At 40.2% G+C, this 15,030-nt stretch overlaps 1 protein-coding gene across 2 annotated transcripts in view; it reads right to left on the bottom strand.

The window, feature by feature from the left end:
* Nucleotides 1–15,030, bottom strand: part of CHN2 (chimerin 2) — a 344,324-nt gene that overhangs the window by 118,713 nt on the left and 210,581 nt on the right. For both annotated transcript variants that reach the window (XM_056117938.1, XM_056117939.1), the window contains exons 4-6: nt 7,204–7,235; nt 4,405–4,518; nt 1,724–2,009 (exon numbers count right to left, since the gene is read on the bottom strand). In XM_056117938.1, coding sequence (XP_055973913.1) covers nt 1,724–2,009; nt 4,405–4,518; nt 7,204–7,235 — 432 coding nt within the window. The remainder of the gene's footprint in view (nt 1–1,723; nt 2,010–4,404; nt 4,519–7,203; nt 7,236–15,030) is intronic.

Genomic DNA, 15,030 nt, shown 5'->3' with positions numbered 1-15,030 from the left:
CTGCCACAGTCCACTCAGCTTGAATGCCTGCCTGCTTAGGAGTTTATAATCCGTTGGAGGCACAAAACTCCTCTTGGGGGGCAAAGGACAGCATGTGTTTCTAAGACTCCCAGAGTTAGCCATTATCACCACTAATGCTCCTAGATCTGTTAGCAAAGCTGCTAGCGAGGTAAGATCACCTTCGAAAGAAGGCTGCCCACAAGTGGTCACCTAGTCCCCAGAGAACAGATATAAAAGCTACTAGAGATGGAACTATCACACAGGTAGGGAAAGTGACTCATGGGAAAAGGTACACTGATGTACCTGCCATGGAAAACAATATGGAGATTCCTTTAGAAAATTAAATTGGTCACTTCGTCAGATTCAGCAATACCACTGCCAGACAATTATCCAAAGGACATGAAAACACTTATTCAAAGGGGATTTGCACCCTTGCGTTCATAGGAGCCTTGTTCACAACAGCCAAAGCTGAGCTCAACCTAATTATCCACAACAGATGACTGGATATAGAAGCTGGGGGTGTATGTGCCCAGTGGAATACTATTCAGTCATTATAAAGGATGAAATTGTGCCTCTTGGGATAAAACAAGTGGAAATTGAGGTGATTAGTGAAAGACAATGATCAGATTATATCCTTCTATGTATAATCATTAAGGCAAATGGACCATCAGTAAACAATAACATCAATTGTGAGGGTTAGTAAAAACTAAGGTAGCTATCACAAAAAAGGAGGGAGGGAGGAATGACAAAAGGGGACATTTTGGGGGGGGGGAAGAGAGCTCTGAGACTGCTAGAAGGAGGAGTGATTATATACATATCGAGGCATGGGGCTTAACCCTCTGGAATTCCACAGGATTGGTGACCAATGATAAGTCAAAACAAACAAACACTGTCCTCCCTCCCGTTGTTCAATGATTTGCTCGAGTGGGCCCAGTAATGTCTCCATTTTGAGACTTGTTGTTACTGTGTTTGGCATATTGAATACATCATGGGGAGCTTGCCAGGCTCTGCTGTGCGGGCGAGATACTCTCGGTAGCATGTCGGGCTCTCTGAGAGGGGTGGAAGAATCAAACCTGGTTCGACTGGGCTGGCTGCACACAAGGCAAACGCCCTACCGCTGTGCTATCGCTCCAGCCCTGATTAGATAAGTTAGTAAAAACTTTTAATGTAAAATAAAGGGTGGGGAGATGGCTTGGAGTGCTGAAGCATGCGGGGAGTCCCAAGTTTGATTCCTAGCACCTCATGGTCCCCCGAGCACAGCTGGGAATGACCCTGGGTATAGCAGAGGAACATCTGGTAGTGCTACTGAGAATGTTCACTCCCACCCCCTCCACACAACCCCCCCCCCCCAAAAAAAAGCAAATTAAAAAAATCAAGAAAACAACAACAAAAAAATTAGCCTGAAAAAGGCTAAAAAGGGAGCTTTCATAAAACATTATGAATTTATTTCCTTCAACTTACATAAAACCTCAAATAGTTATTTGTGGAAGTCTTAGTTCTAATAAGAATTTAGGTAATTCACATGTTTCTGGACCTTGGTTTCCTCTATGGAATGAGGGGGCTGGACTGGAAGATCTTTAGAATCCCTTTCCACTAAAATTCTAGAGTTCTTTGAGTGGGGCTGGGTCTGCTCCCACAGACTGGCAGCAATAATGTGTAATTAACCCCTTGTTATCCAGCACAGATTAAAGTCAGAAACTGTGCCTGTGGTTCTGGGACTTACCTTTTCCACTGCTGAATGTTCATCATTTGTGACACTGGTTTTCCTTGATTCGTTTTTAGACCTGCTCAGCCTCCGGGACACTTTTTCTCTGAGTAAGGTGGCATATCCGATGTGCTCATAAATGGGGTTTGTTGTCATTTTGGAAATGTACTCAGAAGCTTTTGTTTCTATGTAGAGTGTTATCAAGCCATCTGTGACCAGATCGTGAATTGATTCAAATCTCTTCTCACCCACAAAGTGTTTGCCATCATAGAAGAGTCTGTAATTTAAAGTCTGGTTTCCAAACCTGGCCAGAGAGAATGAATGAAAGATTACAGCAGATTAAGAAAAGAAATGGCTAATAAGAACAATAGCAGCTAATGTACTATATGCCAGGCACTGTGCTAATAAAGCAATTGATTACGATCCCCTGCGCTAGTTTCCTAGCACAGACACCCCTTATAACAGAATTATTAGTGACCCCTGTCTTGCAGTTGGGAAGCTGAAGACATGGAGAGAGAGGGGATCGTGCTTGAAGTCATCTCTGGAGAGAGACAGATACAGGATTTAACCTCATCTAGGCGTATATGATTCTAGAAATTGAAGGGCCACTGGTGGTTGCTGTTGGTTTTTGATCTGAGTGTAGCTCCTCGTTTTTAATGATCTCACTTACACCACCAATGGCTCTGAGCCCCCTTATTAATAAATCTTTGACCACCAGTAGCACCTCTTGCCTCCTGCTGTCAAAGGGAAGTGAGTGGGCTTGGGCCTCCTGTACAGGGATCCCAGCTGCTGTACATCCCTCCTGGCCCGTCTCCCCTCTCTCACAGATCCTGCTTAGTTCCCCACTGAGATTCCTGCTGCTGGAGTGTCAGGAAGATAGAAAATCCATTGAATACCTAGGGTACTTGCTAGTTTTTAAGTACTTCCTCCTAACAATGCCACCTTTAGACAACCTAGCTATCCCCAGTAGCAATTTGCAAGGTACCACTCTACAGTTATATAACAAGATGGTGCTTTAACTTTCATGGACTTTGATCTCATTAGTTCTGTGGGGAAAAATATCTTCCTAATTCCTGTTCACAAATGAACTTTTGGAAGATAATCCAATTCTGAAACTGGGTGCTTCCCCCAAATCTAATAGTCAAGGTGATCAATGAATGACAGTGTGCCTATATCCATTTTGAGAGAGGAAATGTATTGTAGTAAAATGGAATGGTCTAGGTCACCTCCAACCCTATTCTTCAGAGGACAAAGACAGAGCATGAAATAAATTGGGGGGGGGCAGGGGAGAAGAGAATGGGAAATAATGGATGAACAGGCACTAGGGCTTTAGTTATACCAGTGATATCAGGGTGTGGTATAGACATATACTCAAAACACAGGCTCAACAAAACAGAAAATATGAGATCTATATTGCAACCACTGGAACTTTGTAATATGTCTGTCAAGTTGACAAGTGGGGGTGAAGCAGGGATTGGGTGGGGAGGACTATGGGAAAACTGGTGGAGGAAAGTTGATGCTGGTGAACTATTATGTATCCAAAGCTCAACTATCAATAACTTTGTAAATCATAATTCTTTAATAAAAATAATTTTTAAAAAATGATCAAATATTGGGGCTGGAGCCATAGCACAGTGGGTAGGGCGTTTGCCTTGCACGCAGCCAACATGGCCGACCCAGGTTCGATTCCCAGCATCCCATATGGTCCCCCGAGCACCACCAGGAGTAATTCCTGAGTGCATGAGCCAGGAGTAACCCCTGAGCATCGCCGGGTATGACCCAAAAAGCAAAAAAAAAAAATCAAATATTAAGTATCTGATTGTCAGTATGATCAAATATTAACCATCTGATCCAGTTTCACAAAATACCATACATAAAACGCCTTTTAGGCACTGTGGTTTTCAGTGCCACAGTGGGGTTTTGTGGTATCAGGCATGGTCTTCTCTGATAATTGCTAGGCAGCAGCTTTGCCACTACTACTGAGGGTGCATTGGGTTTAACCCCCAACAACACCACATGCCTGGAAACAGTATCTCTCTCCTGGCACATGCAATGTAGGGTGAAGTATTCTAACAAGGGCGACCATGACTAATTGAGGAGAGACTATTCACCCTCGGCATGCTCAAAGTTTGCAGCAGAAGTAGATAAGTGGAATACTGAATTTGCCAGAAATTTCTCTAGTTTACTGTGTGTGCATAGAAAGAGCCTCAGTGTTCGTTCTGTTGACAGTATCCATGAACCAGGAAAAGGATCTGCCTCTATTATAAAGCACTGTCCTCCTGTTGTTCATCGATTTGCTCGAGTGGGCCCAGTAATGTCTCCACTGTGAGATTTGTTGTTACTGTGTTTGGCATATCAAATACGTCACAGGGAGCTTGCCAGGCTTTGCCATGTGGGCGAGATACTCTGTGTAGCTTGTTGGGTTCTCCAAGAGGGGCGGAGGATACAAGAAAAAATAATAGAGGGGAGACAAAGGGTATGTTTTAATAGGTACTGAGTTTCCATTTGGCATGATGGAAAGTTCTAGATGGTGGAGATGATTTCATGACATTGAGAAAGTACTTAATGCTAATGAATTACACACTTTAAATGACTGAAATTGTGACTTTTATGTGATGAAGATTTTACTGCAGTGGAAAAAATGTGAAGAAATAAAATCACTTATAAAGAAGTTGGAACAATGGATGCAATCAGCTCACCTCAGAGCTAATGTGTAGCATCCTGGCTGGCGCTGGCTTTCTCTGAGGATGTAGGCACCCTCCACACCTCCCAGAAGCTCGTCTGCCTGTTCCCGAGAGATGATCCCATGGAACCTGGGAAGAGACGAGGTCATTATTGTTCTGAATAGATCACAAAGAATAGATCATAAAGAATCGGCTAAGAATGACGTTGGGGACAATCATAATCCATCCCCACCAAAATTTAGATGAAGAGGGGAATGACTAGTGTATATTTTAAAGATGGACTTGGAAGTGCCACTCAGCATGCATTGCATCCACCATACAGTAAGCGTTCAAGAAGGTAACGCAAAACGAAGAGCAGCCATTTCACCTGGCTTTGTGCTATATTGTCTTTGTTCTCAAGCTGAAAATTAAAGTCGAGACAAAAAGCCAGTTTATGACTCCTTCTTCAACCATGGGGAATAACAAAAGAGCAATTTCCAATTTAGCTCTGTTTGCAAACACAGGGAACTATGTATTATCCTGATTGCAAATGAACACTTATTGATTATCAACCTGCTTATTTCAGGTGCCGGCTGATGTTAATTTCAGAGGTTCATTCTCTGGAAAGAATAGCCAGCTAGAATCAACCTTCTTCTCTTTAAATTTGTGAGAACTGCTTAGGGATATGTTTGGAAAATGAGTCTATTTTTCTTTTAAAGAGCACATTTATATATCTTCCTTCCTGCAATTTTAAAAATAATACACATGCAGAGAGAGCCCATGACGGCCCGGGGCCTGCAGGCTTGGGCAATATTTGCTTTGCTCAGGAGGAAAAGCCTGAGGTCTAGAGAGTTGAGGGGACCTCCAGGAAGTTGGCAGGAGTGACTTAGGGACCCACTTTTCCTGCTGTCTTTTCTTTTCTTTCCTTTTTTCTTTTTGGGTCACACCCAGCATGGCAAAGGGGTTACTCCTGGCTCTGCACTCAGAAATTATTCCTGGCGATGCTTAGTGGACCACATGGGATGCTGGGAATCGAACCTGGGTCGGCTGTGTGCAAGGCAAACGTCCTACTCACTGTGCAATCTCTTCAGCCCCTCCCTGCTGCCTTTAAGCAAAGACAGATGCTCATTTTCATTACAGGGGAACCAATCATTCTGTGTTTAAGAGGAGGGTGGGAACTGGACTTTGGGGTGAGACTCAGGCTCCTTAAAGAGGAGGCTGCATATTCTTTCCAGCATTATCCACCCTTGGAGAATTTCAGGGAATAAATTTGGGACATTTTCAGCACACAGACCGTCTTCTATCTTCCTGGAAGGGGCAAGGGGGAAATTAAAGTTGGCAATTGTATAACAAGTTGTGTTCTTCTAATAAATAATTTACTCCCACCCCCACCCCGGCCCCAGGATGGAACAGGACAAGTAGGTGAGCAGGATAATATTTTGGGAGAATGAATGCCCATCCTAGTATTTATGTCCTCATTTCTTTCTGTCATTAACACATAGACCTTATCAAGCTTTTGTCTTATTAAATGAAGAGTGAGGACAGAAACAAAATATATGGTTTGGGGTTGCAAACTCTATGCTCCATATCTAGGGCAGTGAAAGCTTGGGAAAGGGGGAATTTCTGACTTCTCACATTTAGTTTCTAGACCTCAAAGCCTAGGCGTGGATGACAGAATTTTTATGTTCCCAAAGTAAAGTCACTTCGGAACTGAAATACCACAGTGACCATCTGAAAAGTAAGAAACGATTTTTTTCCCTTTCTCTCTTTTTTGCAAGCTGCTCTCCATAAACATATTCCAAATCACTATATTGAAGGGAAAAAAGTCACACTACAAGTAGGTTAGACATGAGGGACTTGGGGATGGATGAGAGAGGAGACCAGCAGTCCAGGCAGGCATGCCTGGGGCAAAACATAATTCCCAAGATCTGGAGGGAAAGTTCAGAAATGCAGCGAGGTAATTAGGACCGAGCTGTTGGGCCGGGGCATTCATGAGTGGGCCATTAATCAAGAAGACCAGGCTCTGATGGGTAAGGGAATAGAGGAGCGAGGTTTCAATTGGCTGAGAGAGGTGAGGAGGTGGGCGTGGAGGAGAAAGTGCCTTCCGGTGCTTCTAAGTTAGGTGAGGGGAGAGCAGAGCCCTGGGCGTCTTCCCTGCTCCTGTGGGCCATTCACCTACCCGCAGCGCCCACGCCACTGTCTCTATAAGCGCTTCTCTGTGGCACAGCCACAAACACTGACCAATCAGGCCATTTTACTTTGCAGTAGGCTTCTCAAAACAAGAATTGAAATCAACATAGGAAATGGGGGCAAATAATAAGTGTGGTAGAAAGGCAATTTGGCTAATAGAATCACACCAAGAGAAATTATGTTTTGGGGGGGTTTGTGAGGCAGCAGGGAGATGGGGTGACTTGCCTGAGAAATGCATTCACTGAGGGACATAAAAGGAAGGATTCAGCTACAGTTTGCAATCTTTGGCAGCAAAGAGGATTATGAAGTCTCCAGTAGAAAGTGAAATCAAATACTAACAGAGCCTTCTTATGGAAAACAGTATCTTCTGTTTTTAAATACTTGCTAGGACTCAGTGACTTCTTCTGTGAAGAGAATTATAGCAGGAAATAGTCTCCCTCTCACATTAAAAGGTGCACCTGAGCATTATAAAGAAAATTCAATACAAAGGACCCTGATTGCATTTATCTTTATTATTAAACTCTTGCACAATGAATACTAGATCGAGACCAGATATTAGGAAGTTTTTTATAGTTAATATTTAAATGACATATGAAATTACTACTTATTACATTATTTTTAAAAAAAGAACAGCATAATACATACTCTCTCCCATAATATTTTGGTCTGTTTTCCACCTATATTAAAAAGAAGAAAAAATATTAATAATGCATTTGAATTTAAATCAGATAGTTAAATACCATTCAAATAAACAGAGTTAATGTCCAGGTAGTAATTTTATTAGTTTTTATTTCCACAAATCAGAGATCTGCAAACCTATGAAATTAATACCTTCCACTCTCTTGAGTAGAAATTATCTAGCATTGCCACATTTCTCCAGTGATTAGGCTCATTTCCCACCTAAATGCAATCACTCAATAAATTTTTTAAAGAAAACAACGTATTGTTTATTTAAAAAATAAATTTATACAGATATCACAAAGCTTCATCCTGAAAAATAAAATGAATATTTTAGCATGAATAAAACATAACCATTTATTTCAATTTTCATTTAATTGTTTCATTATGTATTTATAATAAAAATGAGCAGTGCACCTGGATGGAAAAATAGATTTAATTTGTTCTTTTTCCAAATGAAATCAATAGCCCAACATTCTGATTTTTTCAATAAATGGCTAATGGGCTAGAATTTACTTGCCAACAGATGTACAAAATCTAGAGGAAAAGATTTATAACTTGACTAAAAATCACTAGAATTCAACGAGAATTAGTCACAGCTTCAGCCGTGGGGGTTTCACATCCTATTTTTTAATGACATATATATGATAATCTACCTTCATAAGAACTTTGTTTTCTCATGTTCATGGTGTTAGACTGGGAAATTAACATGAACTCTTATGTTCATCTTTTGTTTTTCTAGGTTAGAAGGTCCCAAAGTTAGTTGACCTACCACCCCCTTTCAGAGAAAAATCAGCATGTGTCCCACCCCAAAGCTATCTTCTTCAAGCAAGCAAACAAACACCTAAACTGCACCGAGCTTTTGATATTCCCTGTGGGGTCAATCTGTGCCCTTCCCCAACCCAGTCCAAGCAGGGGCCGAATTACCCACTTTGGAAAACGCAGGTTAGTCTTAGGATGTTGAAAAGACAGGAGAGGCTCAGTAGGTTATACGTTTTCATGGACAGTTATAACAGTTATTTTCCAAGTGATAAATAAGTTCACAGCTACTTCATTTAAAGCCATTTCTATCTACCATCAAGAGGGAAGTTTTCTTGGTAGGGCTCAGAGATGAGCACAGAGGAGGAATTTCATGGTGGAATTTCCAGACATTTTCCTGGCTCACTTTCACCCTTTCTATAGAGGCAGGGTGGGAGGGAAACTGGGGACACTTGTGGAGGGAAGTGGACAGTGGTGGGGGTATTGGCATTGGAACATTGACTGCCTAAAGTTCAATCATGAAAAAATTTGTAATTCATGATGATTCAATTTTAAAAAATTTAAAGGATATGGGGAATCTGAATGGGTGGTAGGGTATGAAGTACTAGAGGAACAAATAGGAGTCTGAGACACATTCAGAAGCCTGCCACGGACAAGCCTAGCTGGCATGGCAGCAGTCATCTAGACACTTCTAAAGATGTGCTCACTCTTCTGTGCATTTTACACATGAAAAGCACTGAACCAAGAGCAGGTACTCATAACTCTTAATCTTCAAGGGTTGAAACCTGCTCACTGTCGTTTATGAAATATCTAAATAATATCATTAATGAAAGCATGAAGTGTGCAAAAGCTTCCTTGTTATCCAATAGGTATCATTATTCTTCTTGCTGGTAATTTTTTTTAATAATTGTATTTTATTTATTAAGATAAATAAAATAAAAATTTATTTAATTTTATTTTCCCCTTACACTTTATATAAACACTGTGGTTTACAGAGTAGTTCATGATGATTTGTTGCAGACATTCAATATTACAACACCAATCCTACCAGCTGGTAAGTTTTTGGGTGAGATTTGAACTTATTATCATTTGTATTATTCTATTGACTTTCAAAGTTATTTTCATGAGATGATAGCTATGTGGCTACATCACCAACCTGTCAGAGAAGACATTTAGAGCTAGCAAAGCTGATGGATGAAAATAATATCTAATGGAAAAAAGATATTGACATTCTTTGACGGTCAATATCCCACATTTTGAAATGATTACATATTTAGAGAGATAGAGAGATATGATGATTTAATTTTTGTCCTTTTAGCTGAGTCAATGCACTTGTTTACCAACCTGGATACAGCTCCAACCTCATTCCCTTCCTTTATCCCTCCTTTTCCCCCAAAAGGGAAGTCATTCATCTAACCTCCCAGATGGAAAGCATGGTAGATAGAGGCTTCTAGTGACTCCAGGCATGCAGGTGAGTAGTTAATGAATGTTGAATTTAATTGACTATTAAGAAGACAACAAACTGCTTTCAGCTCATCAATCAATCATAAAAATCGATGGCACACTTATTAAATTCAGGCCTCTGTGCTCTGCCTTGTCATTGTTCAGGAAGTAATGATCCCGAGGTGTGGAGAAAAAGGTAGACGGACCTCAGGGGTGCCATGCACTGGCTGCAGAAGGGAACATTTAAGGAACCTACATGAGCCCCCAAACAGAGAAGTCAGTATTTAAGGTGCCTCAGGGACACCAACTAACATCCTGCCTCAGGAACAGTCTGCCTGGACTGGCACAAGTTAAAACAAGAGCTCTGAATTGTGTGGGCCAGTCTACCGCACACATCGCATGAAACATATACTATATACAATTCCTTGTCTATCTCAAGTTCCACCTTTACCAGGCACCCTGTTTTCGCCTCTTCTCTTCTAAATTTGGCTACCCCACAGAGTGGGAGAGGAGAGCAGGCAGCAAGAGAGCAAAGGCAGAGGATGTGGTCAGTCATTTGATCTCTGCAACTGATCCAGGTTGTTCTGAGAGCGATCCGATTCTATCACTCTTTCCTTTGCTGTCCCTGGAGCTCTTAAAGAAAATACAGCTGCCCTTGTTGGTGTTAAAGAGAGATTAATGGCTGGGTTAAAAAATACAAAACAATAACCTCTCCCTTTTCTGTATTTTTGCTCACAGGAGCCTGAACACAGTCTTTATCTCCACACTCCACTAAGCTTATAACCAGCCAAGAGCTTAATGTAAGTCAAATGACCCCAGAAAAGCCATAGAACATTCACTTATTTCCAGGTGGATAATGCTGAAGCCTCAGATCCAGACGAAACACAGTTGGCTGGGCATCTGGATTCTCAGGACCAAGGGATCCAACTTGAGAGATTCGTAGCCTCTATCTATTCTATGACCTAGTAAGGCCAGCAGAAGCCTGACTCAGACCCCGAGAGTCACCAAGAAATTCAAGCCTCCCTTCCTAAAGTTCTCCTTCCCTGTGAAATGTAGATTTGGTTAAAATAGAATAACTAATTTTATTAAATGATTACACTGAATTTCAGGTTTCAACTGCATGAATTTTCAGTGAATGTTGATCAAAGGACAATGAAAAGGAAGATGACACAATTTTTCTCATAATTCTTATGGGAAATTATGGTTATTATAATCAGGAAGCTTATGTCTAACAAGTGCAGATCTTCTGGATTCCCAAAGGGGTGACTATATGCCCAATTCCAGTGTGAAGGGAAGTCAGTTATCTAACCTGGGGTTGTCTTAAGACAGGACCCCCAGAGGAGGAACCTGGTGAACCTGGTGGCTGAAGTTATCACTACCCAAATCAGATCTCACTACTTGCTCCTGGGAGCCCCCAAGAGCAGGCAGTGACTCTAATTTTAATGGGGTTTGAGTGCGCCAATTCCAAGAAATAAAAGGGGCCTTTCTAGAAAAAGGAAAAAAAAGGCTTTGAAGAGGAATTACTGGATCTTCCAATACTAGAACTTTAGAAACCTGCCTGGTTTGGAAAGGTTCACCTCTCTGTGGAGAACACGAAGCAGAGTAGCCAGCTGCAAGGAAGGCAACAGATGAAGAGGTCCATTGGAGCAACGGGTGACTTCTGTGCATGTCGTATGTCTATACAGGTATGTTCTGTACAGGAATTCATTCTTTTAAAAATCCCAACATAAACATTTTACTCTAAAAATGCTTTCTCTACAATAAGAGAATAATTCTCCTGGTGAGGCAATATAAACCACTGCTATTGTCAACCAGAATATTTTGGAATTTCTCTTTTTGACTATGTAATGTCCTGAATTTTCTTCAGAGTCTCCTTTCATGATTCTCAAAGTGTGGGCTGGACACTTAAAGTGAAAACTTCAGGGTGCTTTTGAAATAAGATGCGTTTGTAATCTACTGTCTGATCCCAACCAAGAACCAACTATATCAGAATTACTGAGGGTGGGCTGTGATATGTTGTTTAATCAAGTCCCTTAGCTGATGCTCTTGTATACACTGTAATTTCAAAATCTTATATATAGATTTACATATTTGGGTATGAATCTAAACTTAAGGATGTTATTATGGTAAAAGTTATCCAGAGCCAAATTCACTAAAAAAGGCAACAAGGAAATACTTTGAGACCTAAATGAAGCATAATTCTAACATAATAAGATTTGTACTATGACTTTTATAAAGGAATTTTAGAAAAGGCATATCACTTCCAACTCTGAGCAATGGGACATCGTCAGAAATAAAAACACAATTCTCTTAGTTAACTGGTGGTAATGGACAAGAGTCATGTAACACTTGTTTTAAAGTGTATTTCATAACTTCATTGTCACTTTTCAGATACAACTGAATAGCCAGAACTGTGACTGCTAAAGGAGGCTTTAGTCCTGTTAATTCTTGTTCATATCATCTATACTCTAAGTTCCCACCGATGCAAATCAGTGAACTTGATGGTTTCTTGCTTGATGGCCTCATCACCTTATATTCTTCCCATACTCCACTCAAACAGAGGACTTCATTACCTTTATTTCCACTATATTTTGCATGTTCTTTTTTATTTTCTAGATCTATTTTCTTCCTCCCTCCAACCCTCCTTCCTTCCTTCTTTCTTTCCTTCCTTTTTGAATAACAATGATATACACAGTTACAAAGTTGTTCATGATTGAGTTTCAGTCATGTAATGTTCGAACACCCATCCCTTCACCAGACATTTTCCACCACCAGTGTTTCCAGTGTTCCTCCTACCCCCTCCCACCTCTCTCCATGGCTGGCACTTTTCCTCTCTCTCTCTCTCTCTCTCTCTCTCTCCTCTCTCTCTCTCTCTCTCCTTTTTGGGCATTATGGTTTGCAATACAGATACTGAAAGGTTGTCATATGTATCTGTTAACTATTTTCAACACTCAATTCTTGTCCAGAGTGATAATTTCTAACTATTATTATCATATTGGTCCCTTCTCTATCCTAATAAGAACATCATTTTTGTATATATTTTTTCCTTTGCTGACTTCTCATTTATTGAAATAAGGGTGAATCACATGATCACTGAAATGGAAAAGGCTCTGAACTGTCTGGTTTTGAGACCAGAGCTGTGTTCTTGGAAGCAAGTTACAAATTCCTCTTTTCCTACATGTCTTCAGATTTAAAATGTGGGTGATAATTTGAAAAACCTGCCTCATTGAATTGTCATAATAATGAAATGAATGAATGAATAAATAAGTATATATCTATGCCTACAACATAGATATATTCAGTGAGTTGTCTCTCTGTATAGAGAGGACCTTTTCCACAGACAAGGAAGTGATAGACTTATCTCTGTATGGTCCAGGGATCCTATAGCAGGGCATCATCTTGATTCTTGTTCGAAATGCAAAGTCTGCTTTTCAAAGGGGACTCGTACATGCATTCAAGTTGCAGACTGAGGTCTGATGATAGCAAACTTCAGATAGTGAGGGTTTGGAGAGCAGAAGGTACCCATGCTCATTAAAAGTTTGCAGAATGATGCAAAAATAGATTAGACAGAGACCCCACTGTCAATCCAATTGCTATGTGATCCTGAGTAGGTTATTAAAGTTCTTTGAATCTCATTTGCCTTGATTATCAACAAAAAGGGAATGATGAAATATATTATTTCAATAAGACTGTTTCAGAGATTAGATGATAGAAAGCATGTAAAAACTGTAGTGCTTGAAATCCGGCGGTAAAAGGTTAACATGCATAAAGGGAGTATTTTAATTCAATCTCAGAAACTGTCCTATGGTTTCACATGTTTTATCTCATTTAAACCTCCAAATAGCTCAATGAAGTGAGTGCTACTATTTTACAGAAAGTCACTAAGTAGTTAGCTTGAATGACAGTGGGTTAATCCACCCAGTATACACATCTTTTTTTAAAAAAAATTCTTCCTTTATTTAATTTTTTAAAATTATAACACCATGTTTTCATAATACAGTTGTTTTAGATATTCAATGTTCCAACACTAATCCCATCACTATTGTGCTCTTCCCTCCCCAGTTTCCCACCCACCACCTCAGCATACCCCTTGCAAACAAATTCACTTCATATACTTTGTCACAACACAAAGGAAAATGGAATTATCAAAACTGAAATAAGATGCAATATCTGATAATTGTAATGTCTCACAATGAAAACATTAGTCATTGTCTGAGGACCTATTGTGCTGGTTAGTGCCAGTTGAGCCTTCTGTGTTGTTGTTTTTTTTTAGTTCATTGAACTTGGTGGGCTTCTATGCAACTTTCCAATCAGATTTGCTGTGATCTGAATTGCCCAGCACACATATATTTAACTACTGTGCATCCTGGTGTCTCTAGTAAAGGTAAAGGTAAAGGCCCTCCCGTTGATCGTCGATTTGCTCGAGCGGGCCCAGTAACGTCTCCATTGGAGACTTTGTTGTTACTGTGTCTGGCATATCGAGTGATAGCACAGCGGGTAGGGCGTTCGCCTTACACGCGGCCAACATGGCCAACCCGAGTTCGATTCCTCCGCCCCTCTCGGAGAGCCCGGCAAGCTACCGAGAGTATTCGATATGCCAGACACAGTAACAGTGTCTCTAGTAGTTTCTGGATATGTCTTCTTGGTTATCCAAATTCCACACTTTTCTTTAAATATGAAATGATCTGTATATTCATTATTTTTTTCTATTCCAATATCAAATATCTTCACCTTTTAGGAATGAATTAAATTCTGTTGGTAAGTTCTCAAATGAGAATTTGGCAAACATTTGCTGAAATGTAATATTATGGATCTTCTAACAATTTCTTTGTAATTTAGAATTGCATATATTTCAAGATACCTGGGCTGCTCTCCCTCCCTATATCCCCCTGCAAATTTATTCTCTTGATTTTAAGAAAGAATGCTCAGCATTTCCCAGAGCTTGAAAGAACAGTGGTGTGACAGCTGTATAGTGAGAGAGAGGAAACATAATCCTTAAATGGGTTTGCTTTATAGTCAGATTATCATTGCTTAGATAAACACAAGTTCTTTTATATTCAACACAAAGGCATTTAAAGAATACTGTGAGTCTTCTGTAAACAAGGTTTCCAATTATTGAAAAACACAAAGATTTTATAATCCCTTAGCAGCTGGTGTATGTAAAGTTTTAACGTAACAGAAATAATTTTAAAACTCTATTTAGCAACCTCTTACATAGAGCAATGATACTACTGGATTATCTGAGATATAGATCAAATGTGGCAGAAAAGCACTCTGATGGGAGGATTGCATTGGCAATATTGGGGCAATTTCATCCAGAAAAAAGAAATAGGAATCATTTCCTTCTAAGTAAAAATCAAAGTTCTCTATTGAAAGGGAGAGAAAGAAAATACAAGGACTGAAATTTGCATTCTTCTTGCCACAACATGTGGTAAGGTAAGGTAAGGTAAAGGCCCTCCCGTTGATCGTCGATTTGCTCGAGCGGGCCCAGTAACGTCTCCATTGGAGACTTTGTTGTTACTGTGTCTGGCATGTGGTATAGAAAAAAAATTAAGCAAACTTTAAAATATCCCATTTCTTTTCATCTTGAAT

This window comes from Sorex fumeus, unplaced genomic scaffold, assembly GCF_029834395.1.
Source record: "Sorex fumeus unplaced genomic scaffold, SorFum_2.1 ptg000037l, whole genome shotgun sequence".
Taxonomy (NCBI): domain Eukaryota; kingdom Metazoa; phylum Chordata; class Mammalia; order Eulipotyphla; family Soricidae; genus Sorex; species Sorex fumeus.
The sequence above is the reverse complement of the archived record's forward strand: the minus strand, read 5'-3'. Positions and strand labels throughout refer to the sequence as shown.